This window comes from Bos grunniens, chromosome 29, assembly GCF_055505025.1.
Source record: "Bos grunniens cultivar Pamir isolate PY7600 chromosome 29, Bosgru_T2T1.0, whole genome shotgun sequence".
NCBI classification, from domain to species: Eukaryota; Metazoa; Chordata; class Mammalia; order Artiodactyla; family Bovidae; genus Bos; species Bos grunniens.
The window spans coordinates 5386293-5410129 of NC_141193.1; the positions used below are offsets into that span (position 1 = coordinate 5386293).

Here is a 23837-nt window from a genome sequence, read left to right on the forward strand (position 1 = left end):
AGTTTCAGCAACAAAAACCAGGGAGTTGGAACATCCAAAGATTACTGTTAAAGAAAACCAGACATCTCAAGTCAATGATTTAGTGCTTTTCCATGTATTTGTGTGCTGTGCTTAGTCGCTCAGTCATGTTCAACTCTTTGAGACCCTATGGACTGTAGCCCACCAGGCTCCTCTGTCCATGGGATTTTCCAGGCAAGAACACTGGAATGGGTTGCCATTTCCTACTTCAGGGGATCTTCCTGACACAGAGACTGAAGCCAGGTCTCCTGCACTGCAGGCAGATTCTTTACCATCTGAGCCACCAGGGAAGCCCAAGAATATACATACGTCAGCCATAAGTATGTACATACACCCAACACCTCTTCCCTCATAGCTCAGTCGGTGAACCATCTGCCTGCAATGCAGGAGACCCAGGTTCCATCCCTGGGTAAAGAAGATCCCCTGGAGGAGGGCACAGCAACTTAATTCCAGTATTCTTGCCTGGAGAATCCCATGGACAGGAGCCTAGCCATGCGGTCGCAAGAGTCGGACATGACTTGGCGACTAAACCACCACCACCAATACCTCTTGAGCTTCTGTCTCACCCCTCAAAGCCTATTTCTAATGAAGGTCAAGTCCCGTCAGCTTTACTCTATACTTCATTCTGCCCCACTGTTATTCACGGCTCACAATTAAAGAACATTTTGTGAGCCTCAGTTTCAGCGTCTGTAAAACGGGTGCGAAGCGTGTCACAGGGTTACTGCAGAGTAAAATCATTGAACCAAGCTCAGGGCTTGGCGCGTGCAAGCGCTCAAGACTCACGGATGGCCATCTCTATTACTTAGTCCCAGCGCTGGCCCCTGGGCCTGGATAAAGTCTGTGGGATGGGAGCGGGCACATGGCATAGCCAAGTCGCCGAGGTAGGTGTGAGATGACCCTCTCCGAGACCCTCGGCCGGACAGGGCGGTATTCGCAGCCAGGTGGCAAAGCCCCAGGAGCCACCACTTCCGGCAGAGACCCGTCCAAAATAGCCACTTCCGGCCGCCCTCGAGGTGTAACCTGAGCCGCTCCGCGGTGGGCGTGGCCCTGGGTGTGGCCACGCCCCTCACTTCCGGCTCGCCTCCGGCAGCGCCACTCATTTCGGGGATGGGGCTCCGGGGTCGTCCAAGGCTGCCCCACCCACCCAGGCCCGCCCTCCCGTGACGTCACCTCCGGGGCGGGGAGGGGTGGGGCCGAGCTGGGGCGGCTGCCCTGAGCGGTCTTGGCTTCGGGTCCCGCGGCTCTGCTGCCGGCCACGTCCCCACGCCGGACCGCGGGCGCTTTCCCCCCGCCCGAGGGCCGCCGGGCCGCCGCAAGGCCTGCTGCGCCCGGGTAAGCGGGCCTCCCTGCTGTCCCGGGGAGCTGTTGTCACTGCTGCCTGTACCGGCTTGGGGGCGGAGAGGGGGAGGTGGGGTGCATGGGGGACTCGAGGGGCGGAGGAGGGAGGCAGCGACACGATGAATGGGGATACGGAGTGCACACTGGTGACGATTGGAGGTGAGGAAGGAGAGGAAGGATCGTAAGGAGGAGTCAGCTGGGGCAAGGAGCGGGGATGGGGAAGCCCAAGAGGCAGGAGGCAAAAAGGGGCCTTAAGAGGACCCCGAACCGGAGAAGAAGAGACGCGGTCGATCCAGTTTGGGAGTGAAGGAGGGAAAGTTGGGACACACCTGGATGGGTGGGGAGCTTAAAAGGTCCTACCCGGCCCAAGGCTGGGCCCCAGGAAGTGTTGCCCTCAACGACAGAGTTGGCCCTTTCAGGTGATCCAGGCCTCCCCTAAGCCCTCTCTACCTGGAAGGGGCTTATGCATTTCCACTTAACCTGCCTGCCTCCTCCACGTGAGTCTGGGTAGCCGCTTAGTCTCTGCCATTAGTTGTTAAGCTAGTATGAGGGGCCAGCATCCACATGGTTTGCCATAAGACATAAATACCTACTTAGAAACCTGCCTTTAATAATATTGTTTTTTTCCCCCCTACCTGGAGGAATCATCTCTAAAATTTCAATACAGATGTTCAGCTTATAGGCCAGACTTGCCTGATGGACAAAGGAATGTGGAATTTGCCCACGTGGCCAGCAAAAATTAGGCTCTTGATCAGCAATTAGCATCATACCCAAAACTCCAGAAGCCTGGAAGGAAGCAATATAATTAAGATGCTCTCCAGCACTCCAGGTTCCCATCTGCCACAGACACATCCTTTGGAACCCAGGACAATGTCTAAAGACACAAACCCACACGCCTGTGTTCCTTGCGTTCTGATACCAAAGTTCAGCCAGGTGACGTGTCAGGACAGATGTCTGTGGTTTTCCCTGTGTTTGTTTCTGCAATCCCTATTTCTTGGTATGTGTCGTTTCTCCAGCTTGGAGTCACATTGCCGCTGCTGCTGATAAATAAGTTACTAGTGTGATGGACTGTGGCAGGTAACACTTGCGTTGGGCCCAGGAACCTGTGTAAACCAGAAAAAGGAATTAAGCAATTTGGAGTCTGATTTTTAGGTAATGTGCATGCAGCACCCTGTATATCACAGTTTCAAAAAAATTTAAAATCAAGCCAAGATTGAGAGCGCAAAAATCGGAAGTGGGAGATGTTGAGAGGCAGCATGAAGTCAAGGACCAGAGAAGGAGGCGCCCAGGGCCACGTCTGAGGGTGCCTTTCTCATGGAGCGTTGTCTGGCTCCTGTCCCTTCCCTGCACAGCTCATGAGGAGCTGAGCCCTGAAAATGAGAACTCTCAGCACCAGCCTAACCTCCTGTCTTTCCTCCTGGCCTGCTCTCCTACTTAACACCATTTCCTTCCTGCTCCAAGGGTCTCTTTCTGAGACCTTGACCTGCCCAGTCTTTCTACACCAGATAATGAGAATAATTGGCCAGACTCTCCTTTAAGGCTCACTGAAGCATCACTGACCCAATGGACATGAATTTGAGCAAACTCTGGGAGATGGTGAAAGACAAGGAAGCCTAGCGTGATGTAGTCCATGGGGTCACAAAGAGTCGGACACAACTGAGCTACTGAACAATATCAAAAACCTCTGCAGGGGAAACCAGATACTAAGTTTTGGTGATGGTTTCTCCACGATGCTTCCCTGGTGGCTTAGACGATAAAGTGTCTACCCGCAATGCAGGAGACCTGGGTTCAATCCCCGGATTGGGAAGATCCCCCCAGAGAAGGAAATGGCAACCCACTCCAGTATTCTTGCCTAGAAAATCCCATGGATGGAGGTGCCTCGTGGGCTACAGTCCATGGGGGTCACAAAGAGTTGGACATGACTGAGCTACTTCACTTTCACTTTCCATCGTGAGTCAACTTCGATTAGCACAGGTCCCGACAGGGCAATCTTGACATTTAAAATACGGGATTGGAAGGTGGGGGCTGTACCATACCAGAGGAATGAAGTCATGGCACAAGGGCCTGCTCTTGACTCTACACAGCGGCCAATTCCTGTCTCTGTAGCAGTGATCACCAGCCGCACTGGTTGGGGGAAGAGGCAGTGATGGGAGCCGTCAGAGGTTTCCTGAGAGACCCATCGAGTTCCCTGAGATAGCTCAAGATATGCTCCATGAGCACACACACCTCGTGTATGTAATTGTGTGTGTGGTTGCACACATGCACAGGTATGATTGCACGTGTACACACGGGGCAGTGTGCATGCATGGGTTGCCTTGTCACATGGATATGAGTGCATGTGTAGCTGTGTGCATGAGTGTGACTGCCTGTGCGTGTGTGTATGTATGTTGCCAAAACCTTGACTCTGTGCACCAAGACCAAACAGAGATATGGAGACAGAGTCATGGAGGACAGAGCCACTCAAGGAAAGAGTGGCTTTCTTACCTTGCCATGCAAAGGGGGAGCACAGTAGGCGAGGGCCTCAAGAACTGTGCCCCCTTCCCTGGTGAGTAGGAAGAGGTTACAGTCAGGGGATGTGATAAGGAACCAGGCAGTAACTTCTGCAAAGTTTCAAAAGGGTGAGGTTGCTGACAAGATGAGGGTGTGTGCAGGGTGGGCCTCCTAATCTCAATGAGCCATCTGTCAGGTCTGCTAGTCTTGCCTTGGGTTTCATCGCTGTTCCTCCTGTGATGAGCAACTGAAGGCGATGGCACCCCACTCCAGTACTCTTGCCTGGAAAACCCCATGGACGGAGGAGCCTGGTAGGCTGCAGTCCATGAGGTCGCTAAGAATCTGACACGACTGAGCAACTTCACTTTCACTTCTCACTTCCATGCATTGGAGAAGGAAATGGCAACCTACTCCAGTGTTCTTCCCTGGAGAATCCCAGGGACGGCAGAGCCTGGTGGGCTGCCGTCTATGGGGTCGCACAGAGTCAGACATGACTGAAGCGAGTTAGCAGCAATAGCAGGCCATTTGGAACTGAGAGAAGGTCATGGAGTCTGGAGTCTTGCCTATAAGAAATGGGGGGACAAAAAGATCTGTGTGCCCAGGAGCCTCACAGGGTTCTGGTTGGCACATGTGCACGTGGGTGTCTGTGATCGTGAGCCAGCCAGTGGTGGTCCTCAGGCATCACCACCTCCTGTGTCTGCCACTCTTGAAAGTGGTGAGTGTCTTGCATCTCTTCCTGAGTGTGTATCAGATACTCACCGATGACGGAATCATGCCTGCCGGTTCATATCTTTACAACTGTATCCTGGACTCCTCTGCAGTTTTGGTTGGCTCCTAGGAAAACACCTCCCTTCTCACTGGATACTACCCCCTGCTTTTCCTCAGGAGCACGTGCTCTTTTTCAAACCCTAGATGCATCTTTTACCAGAGTGGAGCATCTGCCTGGATCCCACCTGCGCCGTAGAGCGTGCCATGGCCTGGGAGTGCCCTGCAAAGCTGCCCTCGCCTCCCGCAAAGCCAGACCTCACCCTGCGAGCCCTCAGTGCCAAGCCCTCAGCTCTCCAAGGAAGATGGCCCAGCTTGGGAGCGCGCCCTGAACAGCTGCCTCTTGTGAGTGTCCAAGGCCCGCGGGCAGGGCCACCTGCTCGGTGACAGGACAGGGAGCCCAGAAACGGCCCTGTGGGGGCTTTGCAGGGTCAGAGTGGGCAAAAGAAAGTGCAAACGTCAGCGGGCTGAGCCATCCAGTGACCGGGACGCCTGGCCGGTGGTGCTGCACCGTCAGAGCCTCTGCCTTCTTTGGTGGCCCTGGACAGGGCTCCCCAGGTGGGCATGGGAGCCATGTGGTCCTCTGGCCATCTTCTGTTGCTGGAAGGTTCCCTCTAGGCCTCGTATTGTGACACCACGAGACTGTGGGAGCCCCTTGGGGTGCTGCATCTCAGCAATGTGGGGGGCAGAGGGGGCCTCTCATAGCAGAAGGGGCCCCGGGAAGAGACCGCTTGGAGGCCGTCCCTGGACCAAGAATGGAACAGTCCACGTCTGTTCTAGGGTGAGGAGCTGGACAGAAGGAGGAAATCCGTTCAGCCCCCTGAATCGGTTCCTCCTGCCTTAGCTGGAATGTCAGCTGAAGCTCAGTGAAGTCCCAGAGCCAGGGGTGGCCATGTCCCACCCACTGCGTGTCTTTGTAAATAAAGTTTTATTGGGACACAGCCACACCCATCACCTGCCTAGGGTCCATGCCTGCTTTTGCAGACTTGAGTAGCCAAGATAGACTGCATGGCCCACAGAGCCTGAAATATTTGCAATTGAGCTTCTCACAGGAAAAAGCTTGCTAACCCTGCTCTCGAGATTTGTAGTGAGGGGGCAGCGGAAGGGCCTAAGGCCCGGGGTGCATTCTGGAAGCCCTGGGATCCAGGGTTCAGACGGGAGCATGTGGGGCTCGGTGGTGGGGGTGTTGTCAATGCATTCGCTGGGTGTGACTAGCTGAAGAGAGAGCTGTTTCAATACATTTATTTATGGAGAGTCCAGCTGCGTCTGCTTCAGCCGCGGACGGGTGGGGGTGGTGGTGCTGTGTGAACTCTTTGTGCCTGAAACCTCCCTGGTTCAGTCCTCACTCAGGACACTGGTCTGTTTCTTCTCCGCCCACCCCCGCCCCACGTGTTTCTGTCGGAACAAAGGATGCCTTTCGAGAGCAGATGCGACTCTAGTTGGTAGGGCCCAGGGACCTTTTGACACCTGTGAGACCCCAGGAACCCTGACGGGACGGTTTTGGCGGGAAAGCGCACCATGAGGCTAAACTGAAGTTAGTGACAATTGGTCAGAAGCCAGGGATGGGGGTGGGGGTGCGGAGCACAGCCTTCCAGCAGAGTTTGTGTTCTGAGGGGACTTTTCCAGTCCTGGGGCCACCCTGCAACGTCCCCGCTGCTCACAGGAGGCAGAAAGCCACCCCGAGGGGCCCCTTTAAGCTGCACAGAGGCGGGCGGGAAACTGCATGTCTTTCACGCATCTGGTGGAAGTGGGTTCATCCAGGAGGGGCCGAGGGTCAGACATGGAAGGCTGCCTCGCCATGCTGACAGCTTACTGACCAGAGAAGTATTAACGCGTCTTCTGTTACCTAAACGTTGCTGTTCAGTCGCTCAGCCGTCTCCACCTCTTTGTGACCCTGTGGACTGCAGCACGCCAGGCTTCCCTGTCCTTCACCATCTCCTGGAGTTTGCTTAAAACTCATATCAATTGAGTCGATGATGCCATCCAACCATCTCATCCTCTGTCGTCCCCTTCTCCTCCTCCCCTCCATCTTTCTCAGCCTCAGGGTCTTTTCCAATGAGTTGGCTCTTTGCATCAAGTGGCCAAAGTGTTGGGGCTTCAGTTTCAGCATCAGTCCTTCCAATGAATATTCAGGGGTACATTTCAGTATTCACTTCCCTGACAAATCGCCAGCCACAGGCGTTAGTTCCTGCCAAAATCCCTGGTCAGTAAGCTTTGGAATTATCCTGGGAGAGTAGGGGTTTAAGCAGCTGAGGCAGGGTGGGCTTTGTGGGTTACAGAAATCTCTCTGGCAGCTGTGGAGTGGCAGATGGCACAGGGCCAGGATGGGGACGCTTGAAGGTGACTCTTGGGGCTGCTGGGAGGCCAGGGAGCCAGCCCGGCCTCTGGTCCGTGGAGAGCAGCACTTGGCGTCATGCTGGGCGAGGAGTCGGTCAGTATGTTTCCTTCAGGGCAACTTGAAGGCTCCCTTCCAAGATTTCTATGGAACTCCAGAGCTTTGCGCTGATGGCCTAGGGTACCTGCGGGCAGGACTGCTTGTGGGGGGCGCCCTCAGGGGCCCCAGTCCCCTCACTTGCCCCCAGACTCCAGCAGCCTGTGCTCCGCCTGCCCTGGGCCGTGGAGTGCCGGGTTGCGGGACTAACCCAAGGTGCACACGGCTGGGCCCCTGTCCAGGGAGGGCCCAGGCCTCGTAGGCGACCATGTGGGACTCCGGCGGTTGGGTGGGGCCGAGGACAGGCTCAGGGCCCACCCAGGACCAGCAGGGCATGAAGTGACGGGCCCCTCAAGGCTACCAGGCCCCTTGGTTGCCCTGCAGCGAGGGACGGGAGAGTGCTGGCACATGGGAGAGACCGGTGTGAGCATGGGGAGTTCCCCGTGCACCCAGGAAGCCTGTCCTGGCTGTGCCAGTTCTCGTTCTGCTGACGCTCAGCCGGTGGGGACTCTGAGTCTCTGCAGCTGCACCATCAGCCTCGGAGACCGGGGCTTCTGCGAGCGGGCCCGCTCAGCCTGCCCTCTGTCCCTCACCGTGGAACCCCTGGGCCAAGTCTCTCGGCCTCCTTGGGCCTCATCCCCTCCCGCCTGCATTACCCTCCCCGCTCCCAGATGCCCGTCGCCTGGAACCCCCGTGTGTACTTGTCACACCCGCCTCAGTCGGACCCGCAGGGGCTCCCATCCCCGCACCCCCAAACCCAAACCGTGCCCGCCCCTCTCTAGTTTAGCCCCCGGTCTCACCGCGCTGTCCCCTGGTCCCTGCTGTCATTACCGGCCACTACCCCCTACTCATCCCCCCCACCCCTTTTCCGACAGGTGGATCCCATCCGTCTTTCAGAATATGGCCCAGCTGGCACCCTGCTCCAGCCCCCCCCAGCTGAATTCTATGCCCCCTCTGGGGCCCGAGGCACCCAGTCCCCTCCCACCCGCCTCTGGGGCCTCCGCACGGAGGGCCAGCCTCCTCCTACCCCTTCTTGGCCGGCCCAGGTGCCATCCCCTCGCCGCTTCCCGACCCTGAGTCACGCTCCGCTCTGCACTGGCAGCAGCTTGCGGTGACCACTCTTCTGTGCCTCCCTCTGGAGGAGAGAGTCGTGTGGCTCTCGTCTTTCTGTCCTGAGTCCGCTGCCTGGCACGTTAGCGGGCACTCGGCTTGGGGTGCGCTGGTTGGATGGATGGGTGGCCGGATGACGGATGGGTGAAGGCTGGCTGCTCGTGACATGTCCCCATGCGGTCAGCCATCACAGGTCCTGCAGGCCGCAGATGTTCAGGAGGAGGACTTGGGTGATCTCGGTAACTGGAAGTCTTTATACCTTCTCTCTGCTGCTCTTTCATATTCTGAACTCTGGGGTGGGATGGTGGGACTTGTGAAAGTGGGTCAAGAAGTGCTGTAAGCCCATGAAAGCAAGCACCGGGCTGATCCCCGGACACGTGGCTGAGAACTGGCATGCCCTTCCCGTGTGCCAGGCCCCAGGGAACATCTGGCTGGGTTTGCACCCTGCGGCCCGCCAGAGCCCTCCCTCACCCGTGACGGGAGCCCTTGCCCCTGCATTCCTGACCAGACGCCTGCTGTCTTGACCGTAGGTACCTCGGCCAAGCAACAGGGAGCCCTTAGCAGCCTGAGGCGTGGCCAGCTGGGAGCCTTGGGGACCACCCAGCCTCGCTCCCGGCCCACCTGCAAGATGTGGACAGCCCTCGTGCTCGTTTGGGTTTCCTCCTGGTCCTTATCCGAAAGCCTGCACACATCCAAGCATTCACGTAAGTGAGAAAGCCGTGCGTCTGCTGGACGGGCCTGCCGGGGCTCCGGGGGCTGGGCTGGGAAGGCTCGTCCAGCTGACGTGGGACTCGGCCTCTGAGCCCTGCAAGGGTTACTCACTGGGTCCTGCAAAATTTCAATTGTTCCGTAAACCCAGTGTTTACTGGGGAGTCGGTCGACCCAGACATCACGTTTAGTTGCGCTTCTCGTCTGTGCCAGGCACCGTGCGTCCCCAGAACTCTGTAAGTCCTTCCATAAAGCCGAGAGCTGTGGCACGGTGTGAATATCTGGGCAGGGATTTAGCTGCTTTGAAAACCTGGGTGTGTGTTGGATAGTTTTTTTTTAATGGTGAATCACACCTGTGATGTGAGACTTCGATATTTTGGAACTTGGATCAAAAGGTGAAGCTCCGAAGTCTTCCCGTGCATTTGGGGTTCAGAGAGGAAAGGAGTTTTTTAACCACAGCGCCGAGCACCCGGGCTGCAGGCCAGAGGTGCGCAGTGAGATAAGAGGGAAACCTGGCCCCATGTCACCATCGTCCTCCCCGGCCAGACCCACGGCCCAGAAACTCAGCCCGGCTCTGAATAATCCACCCGAGTAATCCACTTCTCTAACGAGAAGATGATCATTTGTCTTTCTCCTTTTCCGACTTTTAACGGTATGCAGTCCTCAACCAAACGTGGGACCATTTGGAGAAAAACTCATCCGTGGAAACAGCGACCGAAGTCTTGAACACGACGGCTGAGAGAATGACCCCGGCGACGCCGTCTCCTGTCACGCTGACCAGAGGGACTTGGGGAGGCGACCACACCTCTCTTGCAGTCACAGCAGGGGCAACACACAGGACAGACGTGGGCACTTCTGCGACGGCTGGAGGGACCCGGGCCGGAGCCGCCTCCAGGCCGCCCGTGCCGCCCGCCCCGGCATCTGCCTGGAGGACCCCGTCCGTACCTGGCACGCGAGCGCCCGGCAACGGCACGTCATCTAGGCCAACGACGGCCATGCCGCCCACCACACGCACACCGGCCACAAGTGCCCAGCCCGCTGCCAGGACCCCCACAAATGTCAGCGGCCCCGCAGGCTCACACGGTCTTCCCGGGCCCACCGCCAGCCTGACGCCCTCGAGTCCCCAAGCACTCAGTGAGTCCACGCAGGGCCGCACCATCCAGGCGCCAACGCCGACGCCCCGGACTGTGGATGACACGGCACAGAGGCCCACACCCACCCTCTTAAACACAACCCCGGAGCCCGCCTCCCCAACTGTGGCTTCCATGTCCACGACCATGGGCATTACAACCAAGGCCCCTGAGCCGACCGTCAGCACAGCGGCAGCCTCCACACCTCACACCAGCCCGGCCCCCACGGTGGAGGCCACGACCCCCACGACACGGCCCAGCCCTGCCACATCCACGCCGGGGGCCGCAGGGCCAGGCACGACTCAGACGCCGGAGCAGACGGAGCCTGCGGCCACGCCTGGTACTACTTCCCCAGGGCCGACCCCCGGGGACTCCAAGGTGCCACCCACAGACTCGTGCCAGCCGAGCACCCAGGGCCGGTACCTGGTGGTCTCCAGCGAGCCCCTGGCCCTGTCCTCAGTGAACAGAAGTTTCCTCCTGGCGGTACTCTTGCTGGGGGTCACCCTCTTCATCACCGTCCTGATCCTGTTCGCCCTGCAGGCCTACGAGAGCTACAGGAAGAAGGACTACACGCAGGTGGACTATCTCATCAACGGCATGTATGCCGACTCCGAGATGTGACCTGCGGGCCAGGCGGGCACCGCGCTTAGCCGGGCCTGGGCCAGGCCCCCTGTGCCCTCCCTTCCGGGTTGCCTCTGAGGCCAAACCAAGTGCTTCCAGATTCTTTTGGTGCAATTTAGGAGACATGCCAGATGCTAAACACATTTAATTGCTGTCAAGATTAATTCCATGATCACTAAAGAGCGGCTGCTTTTTTCATATTTATTTTTGTAACGATCATGTTGACACAGGGCCAGTGGTTCTGCCTCGGGATGGGGTGGGTGGGCCCCCCGGGGTGGGTCCTGACCTGAATTAAAGCAATGACCCCTTTCCACTCAGACCGCGTCCCTCTGTTTGTGTGGGCTGCATCCTGCCCCCCGCCCCTGCTCCCGTCACGCCCCGGGGAGCCTGTTCAAGATTGTATGATGGGATGCGATGTTGTCGACGTTGAAAGTTCTGCGAGGCCCTGGACGTGGGCTGCATCTGCTGCTCTCCTGGGCTTTGCTCTTAGGCCTGACCCTGTCTGAGCCTGGGCGGGACGAGCCTTTGCCTCTGAGGGTCCCTGGCACCACGTGGACGTGAGTCCTTTCCTCGAATCCTCCTTTCTCGGGACTGTGATGTGGTGGACGCATGGAGCCTGCTTTGGATACGAGACCCGAGTAACAAAACGTGCACCACGTGTGAGCTACACCATGTAACCAGGTGGGCAGGATCTGCCCAGACCCGGCTTCTGGGGACCCCGCACAGCTCACCGTGTGCTCTGGCCGCATGGGAGCCTGGTCAGGTGGTGCCTTGGGCTGTCGTTTACCAGCAATGCACCCCAGGTCACCCCGGAACCCAGGGGAGCCCCAGGCCCGAGCGAGCCCGAGGCCAGGCCCCACGTTCCCAGCAGCCGTCAGAGCCCACACTGCATGCTTGTCACAGGCCACACACTGTCTTAGTGCTCAGCGCACGTGACTCAGCGCCCACCCGCACCCTAGGACACCAGTGCTCTGAGCCCCATTTTAAAGGCGGGACCACCGAGACACAGAGGAGGCCTCACTCATCCGCAGAGGGCCAGAGTCAGAGTTCCACCAGTTCCAGAGGCCGGGTCTTTGCTTAACAGCTTTGTTTTATATGTTGTCCAGACCGCACTTGGCTTTCGGGCCTCACTGCCTACCTGCCCGAGGCAGCGAGAGCTGGCCCACAGCACGTGAGACCGGCTTCCAAGCCACGTCTCTGAGCTGTGTGACTTGTAGCACGGGGCACTGGTGGGGACTCAGTGTGAAATGGGAAGACAGTCACGTCTGTCGTGGCCCCAGGGCCATGCTGCCTGGCAAGATTCCAGGAGCGGAGTTGACTCTCTGCTTCTCAACTACTCTGAGCCCTAAGGAGGAGACTTTACCTGGAGACGCCAGGTTCCCCATCACAGGGGTCTCCTGAGCCAGACCTGCATGTCTGATCCTCCTATTTTAAGTTCTGCCTCCAAAAAGAATTTCAAATGGTGCATAATAAGAGACAATGACAGGGGCTTCTCTGTTAGCTCAGTGGGCCAAGAATCCACCTGCCAAGGCAGGATACGTGTGTTCCGTCTATGGGTTGAGAAGATCCCCTGGAGGAGGAAATGGCCACCCACTCCAGCATTCTCGTCTGGAGAATCCCACGGACGGAGGAGCCTGGCAGGATACAGTCCATGGGGTCGCAAAGAGTCAGACACGACTGAGTGAACACACACACAAAACACAAAGGCAGTGAAACCATCTGAAATAACGTAAGCGCCATGAGTGGAGGGTATACAGAGCAGGGAGGTGGGGATCCGAACAGTCCTCCCCTGTCTTCCAGCTCCATCTGTGGGTTCCCCAGCCCCTTTCTCACTGGTTGGCCCAGCAGCCCCTTTTCCTTCCCCAACAGCCAAGATGTGCCTCCAACAGCTGGACTCCCACCAGCCTCTGCCGTGCATGCGTTCTCAGCCGTGTCCAGCTCTGCGACCCCGTGGGCTGTAGCCCGCCAGGCTGCTCTGTCCATGGGATTCTCCAGCAAGAATACTGGAGTGGGTGGCCAGTTCCTATTTCAGGGGATCTTCCAGACCCAGGGATCGATCCTGCAACCTACTGGCCTACACGCCTCTGTTTCTCCCTGCCCCAGCAGACCCATCGTACACTTGAGCCCGTCTGCTCTTTGATCCCAGGTGCTGGCGCTCCAACTGTGGCTGAGAAGGTGTCAGCCTCACTGACCGGAGCTCCAGGCCAGCCTGCAGCTCCATCCTCAGGTCTGAGAAGTCACCTCTGCACATCAGGGTGGACAACTGGGGGATTTAGGGAATGACCTTTCTCTGCCAGCATCACCCCAGCAACATGCTGGTACTGGCCCGTCAAGGGCAGGCTCCACACCCTGTCTGGTTGCCACTCAATGGACACAGCCCAAACCCCTCTGTGAACCACACTGGGTGCTGTGTTCCTTTGCAGGGATGTAGGACAAGGGGCAACCCTCAGGGCTGGCTTTCATCCTTAGCTTGTGACCAGGGGCCTCTGCCTCCAAGGAATGGGGGCGTGGAGTGTCACAGGGCTCTCCAGTCCCCCTGCCCCAGCCAGGACTCCAAGTCTTTTCCCCCTAAGAATCCACTGTGCTCTCTACTCCTCCCTCCTAGGGTCCCGTTCCCATCGTCTTGGCTCCTGTTTTTTGTTGTTAGGTTGCTGAGTCCTGTCTGACTCTTTGCAACCCCATGGACTGCAGCACGCCAGCTTTCCCTGGCCTCCGCTGTCTCCCGGAGTTTGCTCAGATTCACATCCACTGAGTCTGGGGCTCCTGCTGGCGGACTGCAAACCCTTAACATGCAAGGCCAAGCTCAGCAGTGGCCCCCAGGAACGTGAGTGGCCCCCAGGGTTCTTCCTAAAGCCAACAGCATCGCCACTTACCTGAGCTGGATGCCCGGGCTTCACCCTTGAGTCCAGCTGGCCATCCGAGCTTTCCTGTGAGCGGGCCTCTCCCGGCCTGAGTCCTACCTCCTGCCCTACCTGGGGGCCCACTGCCACCTGCCCGCTTCTCCCCAGCTGTCCTCCACCCTGCAGCCAGGGCACCCTCAAAATACAAACCTGATCACAGCTGTCCCTGCCAAGTCTTTCCCGGGATGAAGACCAAACTGCCAGGCTGGGCCTTCCAGGCCAGAGCAAACCTTCCAGGGGGTCCTGGCCCCCAGCAGAGCCTGAGGGGAGGGGCGAGTCTCAGGAAGCCTCGCAGGAGAGGGAGAGCACACGGGCGCCTGCACGCAGGCCTTCCGCTCTAGGGGCTGTGCGTCTGAGCCCAGACTGTCCCCTGCCCGGAGGCCACCTGCCTGCAGGAGGCCAGGCGGAAAGTCCCTTCAGACCTATTCAGCGCCCGCTGTTTGCCAGCCAACTGGGGTTCAGGGGTGCAGCTGCCACACAGTGACCCCCCCAGCCTGAGATCTGAAGGGTGATCGTGAGAAGGAAAGAGGAGACACACGGGGTGCCCGACCCGCTGGGGATGCTGGGGCCGGGGGCTGCCTGACAGAGGGGCTCGGAGCCTCTTCCCTGGCTCTGCTCCAGCGGCAGGGGCCGTGGCTGCTTCGGGGAGGAGCAGGCTCCTGCTTCCATGGATGAGGTGCCGGAAGGTCAAGGTGAGATGTGTCAAATTCGGGGCTTGGCCCCCGAAAGCGATTTCTCCTCGTCACAGTGCGGAAAGTGAGGCACATGAAGGCCGAGTGGCTTGCCCAAGGCCGCTGCTCACCCTCCAAGCAGTGGAGGGACAGGGTTCACTCTGGGTTGGTCTGTTCGTCTGCGAATACCGGCCACCACGCGGCGGCTGTCGCGTTCCTCTTGGCGGAGCCCGGAGTCCGCAAACCGGCGAAGTCCCCGGGCTCCCCCTGGTGGCCGAGCCGTCTTCCTTCACCCTGGGTGCTGGCCCTGGCCGGAGGCACTGGGTCCCCCTCCGCCAGACTGCACCCACCTCCCTCCCAGCCTCACTGGGGGTGGGGTAATCCCTCCAGCCTGGCACTGGGGACGCCTTCCCGGTCACCCCACACTGGAAGGACTTGCCCACTCACTGCTAGACCGGATCTCCCTTGTGGTAGACGCAATGCTCTTGGTGAAATTGCATCATTTGTGCCTGTAACTGTCTCCCCGCGCGACGAAGCCAGGCCAGGGTTCAGGAACATGCAGTAAAGTCACACTCGGGCCCCGGGGCTTCTGTCCCGTAGCCCCACCAGCTGGGTTACTTGGGGCAGACAATTCACACTCAGACACTTTTTATTCCTGCAACTCTACTTTAAAAGGGAGGCCGAGGTTTATCCAGCAGGTGCTGACGATAGCTGGTATTTTTTGAGCACTCACTATGTCTCAGGCTGGCATGGCTTCCAGCTTTCATCTCACTGAATCATCTCAGATCCTGGCGGCCTGCTCCCCCACCCACAACATCCTCCACACAGAAGCCTGATCACCATGTGCTCCTGCCTAAACCCCGCCACTGACTTCTCACTGCCATTAGGACAAAAATCCAAACAAGGGAACTGAGAACACAGGTGGCCAGCGGGAGGCATTCATGAAAAGCAAGGGAAATGGGGGACCCAGGCAGAGAGACTGTGAACGCAAAGCCCCAGGACAGGGAACAGACTGGCCAGCTGGAGGAGGGAGGGGACAGACAGGTCAGGGTCAAGGCCAGGGTGAGGAGGTAGGGTCCCAGGAGGGTTTTCAGCTGAGGAATAACGTCATCCAACTTGGGGGATGTCCAGAATCCCAAAAGTTACTTTGTTGGGAATTCCCTAGTGACCCAGAGGTTAGGACTTGGCACTTTTACTGACACAGCCCTGGTTCAGTCCTTGGTGGGGAACTTAATTCCCACAAACCAGCACAGTGTAGGTTGAAAAAAAATTACTTTGTTGAATGTAGTGCTTCTTACAGATGAGGTGCCGTGCTGTCTGGGGTGCAGGAGGGGAGTGTGGTGGTGTGTCGGCGGGGCCACATCATCAAGGTGCTGAACATAGACGATGGTTGGTGGGCTTGTCACTGGTCATCCTACTTGTCTGTGTCTGTATGTCTGGCAGTTTCTGTGATAAAAAGTTAGAAGAAGAGAAAGGAGGGGGATAGATTTCGATTTAACTCTAAGTGAAATCCTTCTGGGTTCACCCCATGGTGGGGGAGGGTGGCTTGGCGGCTGGAAAGGTTGCTCCTCTGCCCCTCGGGGGAGATGGCCCAGGGTGTGCTCACAGACGGAGAGACGCCCGTGAGCTTGGCACACGTTTTGGAAGCTGAGTCAGCGGGACTGCCACTGTTTCTTTACACGCGTCCCACACGCACAAAGCAGAAGCCGGGTTGACCCCGGTGTCTTTGGCTCGATGACCTGGGATGCTGGCGGTGTCATTTCCAGAGCTTTATATGTTAGTTTGTTCCATTCTGACTCCTGATCATCCTCCCCTGCCCCATCACAGAGGGGATGCTGAGGCCCTGGGGGATTGGTGAAACTTCCCCGTGTCACGGGACGGGGGCAACAGAGCCCGATTCACACCCAAGGACGCCACCCCGGTTTCCACACACTTACCAGAGACCCCCCCCAGCTCCTCGTGGGAGGACTTGGGGGGTGGGATGGGCACCCCACCAAGAGTTCTGTGGATAGGCTGAGGCTGAGAGGTCTGTTCGGTGTCAGGAGGACAGGGGGTATGAGTCTGAAGTTCAGGAAGGTCCCAACAGGAGAGAGAACTCAGCAGCCTTCAGAGCAGAGACAGTCCGGGGTTAGGGTCATAGTTAGCGCTAGGGTCAGGGGCGGGAGGGGAGGAGGAGACCAACCTGGCCACGGGGAGGAGAAAAAAAGCGCGTCTTCCTCCACCAAGAGGGTCCCAGAAAGAGGCCATGGACGGCCCTGTCGGCCAGGCAAGGAAGGGGTGAAGGGGTGAAGGTCCTGGGTGGCTGCTCCTCCCAGGACGTCCCCACTGGCCTCGTGAGGGGGGCAGAGGAAGGCAGGCAGGTGAGCAAGGTGGGCAGAGACGATGGCCGCCTTCTCAGGAGGTTTGCTGGGGAGCAGGTCGGGCCAGGCAGTGGGCACAGGTGGGTAGGGCACCAGGGGGGATCCTTTTTATGCTAGCCATCTAGAGCGTGTTCATTTGTTGATGAGAATCCCCGTGTGAGAGACGATGATGAAAGGGTAAATGGGAGAGAATGGAGGAGCTGAGTCCTTAAAAGGGAGACCGAGAAGGGGTTCAACACCCAGAACAGCTTCCCCGCCTCCCACCCCCATAGGAGTTCATCTTACGCCCATTTCCAGGTTGGGGGGCCGACTCATTGGAAAAGACCCTGGTGCTGGGAAAGATCAGGGCAGGAAGAGAAGGGGATGACAGAGGATGAGATGGTTGGATGGCATCTCTGAATCAATGGACGTGAGTTTGAGTGAACTTCAGGAGATGGTGAAGGACAGGGAAGCCTGGCGTGCTGCAGTCCATGGGGTCGCAGACAGTCAGACACGACTTAGCGACTGAACAACAGTGGCTTTTTGTTCTCGTATCCTTGCATTTCACCCTGGAGGACTCCTTTCAGCATTTCTTGTCGGGAAGGTCTGCTGGGAGTAAATTCCCTCAGCTTTTGTTGATCTGCATGCTTCAGTCGTGTTTGACTCTGTGACCCTATGACCATAGCCAGCAAGGCTCCTCTGTCCACGGGATTCTCCAGGCGAGAATACTGGAGTGGGTGCCATTTCCTTCTCCAGGGGATCTTCCTGACCCAGGGATCAAACCTGCTTCTCTTACATCATCTGCACTGGCTGATGGGTTCTTTACCACTAGCGCCACCAGGGAAATACCTTAATTTCTCCTTCATTCTTGAAGGAGAGTTTTGCTGATATAGAATCCTTGGTTCAGAACTATATATATATTATTCCACTACCTTCTGGCCTCCATGGTTATTGAGGATAAATCAGGTGTTAATCTCATTGAGGACGCTGGTATGTGATGTGCTGCTTTGATCTTGCTGCTTTGAAAAATCTGGTCTTGTCCTTAGCTTTTGACACTTTCACTACAATATGCCTTGGTGTGGATCTCTTCGAATTTATCCTACTGGGGGTTTGTTGAGCTTCTTGGATATGCATATTCATGCTTTCTTCAGACTTGAGATATTTTTCAGCCATTTTATTTTCAAATACTTTCCTGCCTCTTTCTCTCTCTCTTATCCTTCTCAGACTCCTATAATGCATATGTTAGTATGTTTGATGGTGTCCTATAGATCTCTTAAGTTCTGCTCATTTGTACTCATTCTTTTTTCTTTCTGCCCCTCAGACTTGGAGAAGGCGATGGCAACCCACTCCAGTACTCTTGCCTGGAAAATCCCATGGACGGGGGAGCCTGGTAGGCTGCAGTCCATGGGATCGCTAGGAGTCAGACATGACTGAGCGACTTCACTTTGACTTTTCACTTTCATGCACCGGAGAAGGCAATGGCAGCCCACGCCAGTGTTCTTGCCTGGAGAATCCCAGGGACGGGGGAGCCTGGTGGGCTGCCGTCTATGGGGTCGCACAGAGTCAGACACGACTGAAGCAATTTGGCAGCAGCAGCAGCAGCAGCAGCAGCCCCTCAGACTGGATAATTTCAATTGTCTCATTGATCCTTTTTTTTTGCCTGCTCAAATCAGCTATGGCACCAACTCTCCTTCAAGAATGAAGGAGAAATTAAGGTACTTCCCGGGTGGCACTAGTGGTAAAGAACCCGCCTGCCAGTGCAGACAGTGTGAGAGAAGCAGGCTCAATCTCTGGGTCAGGAAGATCCCCTGGAGAAGGAAATGGCACCCACTCCAGTATTCTCGCCTGGAGAATCCTTGCTGGCTATCGTCCATAGGGTCACAGAGTCAAACACGACGGAAGCACGCAGGTCAACAAAAGCTGAGTGGTTCTATAGAACCATGCTAGTGAATCTTTTCATTATTATACTTTTCAGCTTCAGAATTTCTGTTTAGTTCTCCTTATTTATATCTTCCATGTCTTTATTGATGGTATCCTTTTCTTCAAAGATCATTTTCCTGATTTCCTTTGGTTCTTTGTCCATGGTTCCCTTTAGTTCATTGAGCATATTTCGGACAACTGACTTAATGTTCTTGGCTGTCAGTTCCAATGTATGGGCTTCCTAAGGGTTGTACTGAGTCAAAATTTTTTTTTTCAAAGTGAATGGGCCATACTTTGCTGTTTACATACTTTGTTGTTTATTTTTATGTTCTGTAGTTTTAGATGAGAACTAGACATTAGGAATATTTTATCGTAGTAACTCTATACATCTGATTCTCCTGCATGTGTGTGTGTGTGCTAAGTCACTTCAGCCATGTCTGACTCTTTGCAACCTTATGGACTGTAGCCCACAAGGCTCCTCTGTCCATGGGATTTCCCAGGTAAGAACACTAAAGTGGACCTTCATGCCCTCCTCCAGGTGATCTTCCCGACCCAGGGATCGAGCCCACATCTCTCACATCTCCTGCATTGGCAGGTGGGTTCTTTACCACAAGCGCAACCTGGGAAGCCCTCTGATTCTTCTGCTCCTCGGGAATTGCTGCGTTTTGTTTGGTGAGGCTGGAACAATCCATTTGTGACTTTTCCAACTATTATTGCAAAATTTATGTCCCTCATGCATGGTCATGGAAGCTTCTGTTCTATTAAATTGGTGGTCAGCAAGTGACCTGACAAAGCTTTCCTTAAATGTTTGGCTTCCTCCAAAATAAATAAAGGTTCCGTCTCTTTGAATCTCTCCATAGATCCTGCCAGGGGAAGCTGCTGCAGCTGAGAGGGTTAAAACCAAGGCAGGTATCTGCACTGGCCCCTCAAAGCATTGGCAGACCAACTGAAATGCAGAACCTCACATTTTTGGAGAACAAGAACCCTACTGTCCACTCTGCCACCAACCAGCCACTCCAGAAACATGAGCCCCCAGAGCTGGGCCAGAACCAAGGAACAGGAAGTGGTAGCTGGTTAGCACACACGCTTCTCTCACCAAAGAAGAGCAGTTTCTCTCTCTGTTAAACATTCCTCTGAATTGATCCACTGATTAATCAGTTTGATGAGTGTCCAATCAAGTTCCAGAATTCTAAAATGGTTGGTTCAAGTCATTATTTCCTTCTCCATGGGAAAGATTGAAAGTGGGAGGAGAAGGGGACGACAGAGAATGAGATGGTTGGATGGCATCACCGACGTGATGGACATGAGTTTGAGTGGGCTCCGGGAGTTGGTGATGGACAGGGAAGCCTGGCGTGCTGCAGTCCATGGGGTCGCAAAGAGTCGGGCACAACTGAGCAACTGAACTGAACTGAACTGATCTATGCTTCAGTGGAAGGTCAACTCACAGAGCTTCCTCCTCTGCGATTTTGTGTGACATCACAACTGTGCAAAATGCAATCACATACACATAATCACTTACATCCCGTCACCTTTGCTGCATCCTACTGGTTAGAAGAAGCAGGTCCTGGGTCCTGCCCATCCTCAAGGGGAGGGAAATACACAAGGTTATGAAAGCCAGGGCGGCTGAGAACATGGGGCAAATAGATGGAGGAAAAATGGAAACAGTGACAGACTTTATCTTCTTGGGCTCCCAAATCACAGTGGACGGTGACTGCAGCCATGAAATCAAAAGGTGCTTGCTCCCTAAAAGAAAAGCGATGCCTTAATTTCTCCACCATACTGCTTACAGAATATGTTATTTCTAAATAAGCTAGCATACATATATGTATGAAAGAATCGGAAAAGTTCTGGAAGAAGATGCACTGAACTCTTAATACTAGGAGAGGGACAAGAATTGTTTATAGAGGATGGAGAGAAGTAAGGAGATAACGCTTTAATTTTTGGAAAGAAAACACATTCAAATATGAACATAATATGACTAAAGAACTGTAAGCATCTCCTTCAGAGAGGCAGTATAGATTAATATTTGAGCTGAGTCTAGAGTTCCTCAAGGAAGGAAAGATCCATTAGCTTAAGAATTTCCCCAGGCTCGAATACTGGAGTGGGTAGGCTTTCCCTTCTCCAGGGCATCTTCCCAACCCAGGAATCAAACCCAGGTCTCTCGCATTGCAGGAGGAGTCTTTACCAGCTGAGCCGAAAGGAAAGCCCTAAGAATCTCCAGTGATTCCCAAACCTTTGCAGAGCCCAACCCCAGGAGTACAACTGGGAGCACAGGAAACATGGCTAAACCAGGAGACACTGGGTCTTCCCTGGCGGCGCGGATGGTGAGGGGTCTGCCAGAGATGCAGGAGACCCACGTTCAGTCCCTGGGTTGGGAAGATCACTGGAGAAGGCAATGGCTACCTACTCCAATGCTCTGGCCTGGAGAAGTCCATGGACAATTAGAACTCTCTTTGATTTCCTGTTCTTTGCATTCCCATTATAAACAATGTGGTCCAAAAGCCATTAGGTAGGGCACAAAATAGAAGATGTTCAAGTAGATGTTCAAGAAGAGCTATAATAGCTTGGAGGAGGAAATGGCAACCCACTCCAGTATACTTGCCTGGAGAATCCCCATGGGCAGAGGAGCCCGGCGGGTTACAGTCCATGGGGTTGCAAAGAGTCGGACACGACTGAGTGACTAAGCACGTAGTACCTTACAGCAACATGCAGAGACAGGGCAAGGACTAGGGCAAGGCAGGGGAGGCACTTACCTCGGGTAGGAAATGTAAGCTGGTTCCCCAAAACTAGTAATTAAGATAAATGACATTTTGATACACTGTTTTTTTTTTAAATCAAAATGAATGCAGAAAAATCTATAGTGAGCAAAATATCAAAATGTTTAACTCAGGATCAGAATCGTTGATATTTTTTTATGTTGCCTCAAGCTCTATATGACTCACCATGAAACTCTTACTTGTCCTTCATATGGGGGTATGGACTGATGTGGGGTGTCAGAGCCTGACTAGGGTCCCTGAGGTGCTCAGCATGGGGTTGCAGAGCCTGAGTGAGGAGCCTGTTCACACAGGAGGCACCTGGTGTGGACGGTCAGAGCCCCAGGAGGGTCAGAGGACAGTCACACCGCAGTGGCCGGGTGTAGGGACTGGCGTCCGGGAAAGGAAAGCAGGGTGTTTGTGCAGGAGGGAAGACTGACACGGATAGCTGGAGCCAACAGGGGTTGAGAACAGCTTCCGGGTGGGCCGTGTGCCTCCCAAGGCAAGTCGTTAGAGTCTGAGGAGGACACTTGTGGTGGGGAGCAGTAGAGACAGAGTCGGTTACATTGAAGGCAATTGATCAAGTAAGTAAATAGATCGAGGGTTTAGGGAGACATGTTTCTCATAGTTGCAGAAGGGAGGTACACATTTCAAAAAAGAAGAAAACTAAAGTGGCATCCAGTCCTATCCCTTCATGGCAAATAGATGGAGAAAAAATGGAAACAGTGACAGACTTTATTTTCTTGGGCTCCAAGATCACGGTGGAGGGTGACTGCAGCCATGAAATCAAAAGATGCTTGCTCCTTGAAAGAAAAGCTATGACCAACCTAGACAGCATATAAAAAGCAGAGACATGACTTTGCCGACAAAGGTCTGTGTAGTCAAAGCTATGGTTTTTCCAGTAGTCATGTATGGATGTGGAAGTTGGACCATAAAGAAGGCTGAATGCCAAAGAATTGATGCTTTTGAACTGTGGTATTGGAGAACACGCTTGAGAGTCCCCTGGACTACAGGGAGATCAAACCAGTCAATCCTAAAGGCAATTGACCCTGAATATTCACTGGGCCAATGCTAAAAGCTCCAGTACTTTGGCCACCTGATGCAAAGAACTTACTCAGTGGAAAAGACCCTGATGCTGGGAAAGATCGAGGGCAGGAGGAGAAGGGATGATAGAGGATGAGATGGTTGGATGGCATCACCAACTCAATGGACATGGGTTTCAGCAAACTCCAGGAGGTAATGAAGGACAGGGAAACCTGTCTTCTGCAGTCCAAGGGGTTCCAAAGAGTCGGACATGACTTAACAACTGAACAATAACAACGTGGTATGCTTAGACTTAAATCTATCATCTTGCTATTATATTCTATTTGTTCCATCTCTTCTTTGTTCCCTTTTTACTTTTGTCTTCTTTTGTATAATTGAGAATTTTTAGGATTCTATTTATCTCCTCTGTTGGCTTATTAGCTAAAACTCTTTGGCTTTATATTTTAATGGTTGCCTTGTAGTATGTATCTTTAATTTATCATGGTCTACCCTCAAGTGCTATTTTTACCAGTTCCCCTGTAAGAAACTTACAACAGTGTGTTTCCAAATGTTAAATATTTTTGTTTAAACACTTAATTACCTTTTAGAGAAATTTAAGTAATAAGAAAAAAACCCTCATAGTTACCGTTTCCAGTGTTCTTCATTCGTTGCACAGTTTCTCTCCGATACCAATTTCCCTCTGCCTGGAGCATTTCCTTTGACATGTTACTTCCTTAATCTTTTCTTCTACTCTGTCTCAGTCAGACAGTCAGTTCAGTTACTAGGTCATTGTCCAACTCTTTGTGACTCCATGGACTGCAGCACGCCAGGCTTCCCTGTCCATCACCAACTCCCAGACTTTACTCAAACATGTCCATAGTGTCAGTGATGCCATCCAACCATCTCGTCCCCTTCTCCTCCTGCCTTTAATCCTTCCCAGCATCACGGTCTTTTCAATTGAGTCAGTTTTTCAAATCAGGTGGCCAAAGTATTGGAGTTTCAGCTTCAGCATCAGTCCGTCCAATTAATATTCAGGACTGATTTCCTTTAGGATTGACTGGTTGGATCTCCTTGCAGTCCAAGGGACTCTCAAGAGTCTTCTCCAACACCACAGTTCAAAAGCATCAATTCTTCAGCACTCAGCTTTCTTTATAATCCAACTCTCACATCTGTACATGACTACTGGAAAAACCATAGCTTTGACTAGATGGACCTTTGTTGGCAAAGTAATGTCTCTGCTTTTGAATATGCTGTCTAGGTTGGTCATAGTTTTTCTTCCAAGGAGCAAGCATCTTTTAATTTCATGGCTGCAGTCACCATCTGCAGTGATTTTGGAGCCCCCCAAAATAAAGTCTGTCACTGTTTCCATTGCTTCCCCATCTATTTGCCATGAAGTGATGGGACCAGATGCCATGATCTTAGTTTTCTGAATATTGAGTTTTATGTCAACTTTTTCACTCTCTTCTTTCACCTTCATCAAGAGACTCTTTAGTTATTCTTCACTTTCTGCCATAAGGGTGGTGTCATCTGCATATCTGAGGTTATTGATATTTCTCCCAGCAGTCTTGATTCCAGCTTGTGCTTCATCCAGCCCAGCGTTTCTCATGAGGTACTTTGCAT

General features: G+C 54.3%; 1 protein-coding gene across 6 annotated transcripts; it reads left to right on the plus strand.

Annotated features, from left to right (window-relative positions):
* Positions 1–1213: 1213 nt before the first annotated feature.
* Positions 1214–10928, plus strand: C29H11orf24 (chromosome 29 C11orf24 homolog). 6 transcript variants are annotated; one of them, XM_086385300.1, is made up of 5 exons: positions 1214–1350; positions 2373–2508; positions 4759–4956; positions 8683–8856; positions 9521–10928. In XM_086385300.1, the coding sequence occupies exons 4-5, from the start codon at positions 8781–8783 to the stop codon at positions 10609–10611; spliced, it is 1167 nt and encodes a 388-aa protein (XP_086241426.1). In that variant the 5' UTR covers positions 1214–1350; positions 2373–2508; positions 4759–4956; positions 8683–8780; the 3' UTR covers positions 10612–10928. The 6 variants fall into 6 exon arrangements, with proteins under 6 accessions (XP_086241426.1, XP_086241427.1, XP_086241423.1 ...); XM_086385301.1 differs by having other exon boundaries at positions 4775–4956; XM_086385297.1 differs by lacking the exon at positions 2373–2508 and having other exon boundaries at positions 4732–4956.
* The last annotated feature ends 12909 nt before the right edge of the window (positions 10929–23837 follow it).

Coding starts and splice junctions, on each gene's coding strand:
- C29H11orf24 (XM_086385300.1), top strand. CDS start 8,781: ATGTGGACAGCCCTCGTGCTCGTTTGGGTTTCCTCCTGGTCCTTATCC. Junction 8,857..9,520: donor GCACACATCCAAGCATTCAC/GTAAGTGAGAAA, acceptor AACGGTATGCAG/TCCTCAACCAAACGTGGGAC.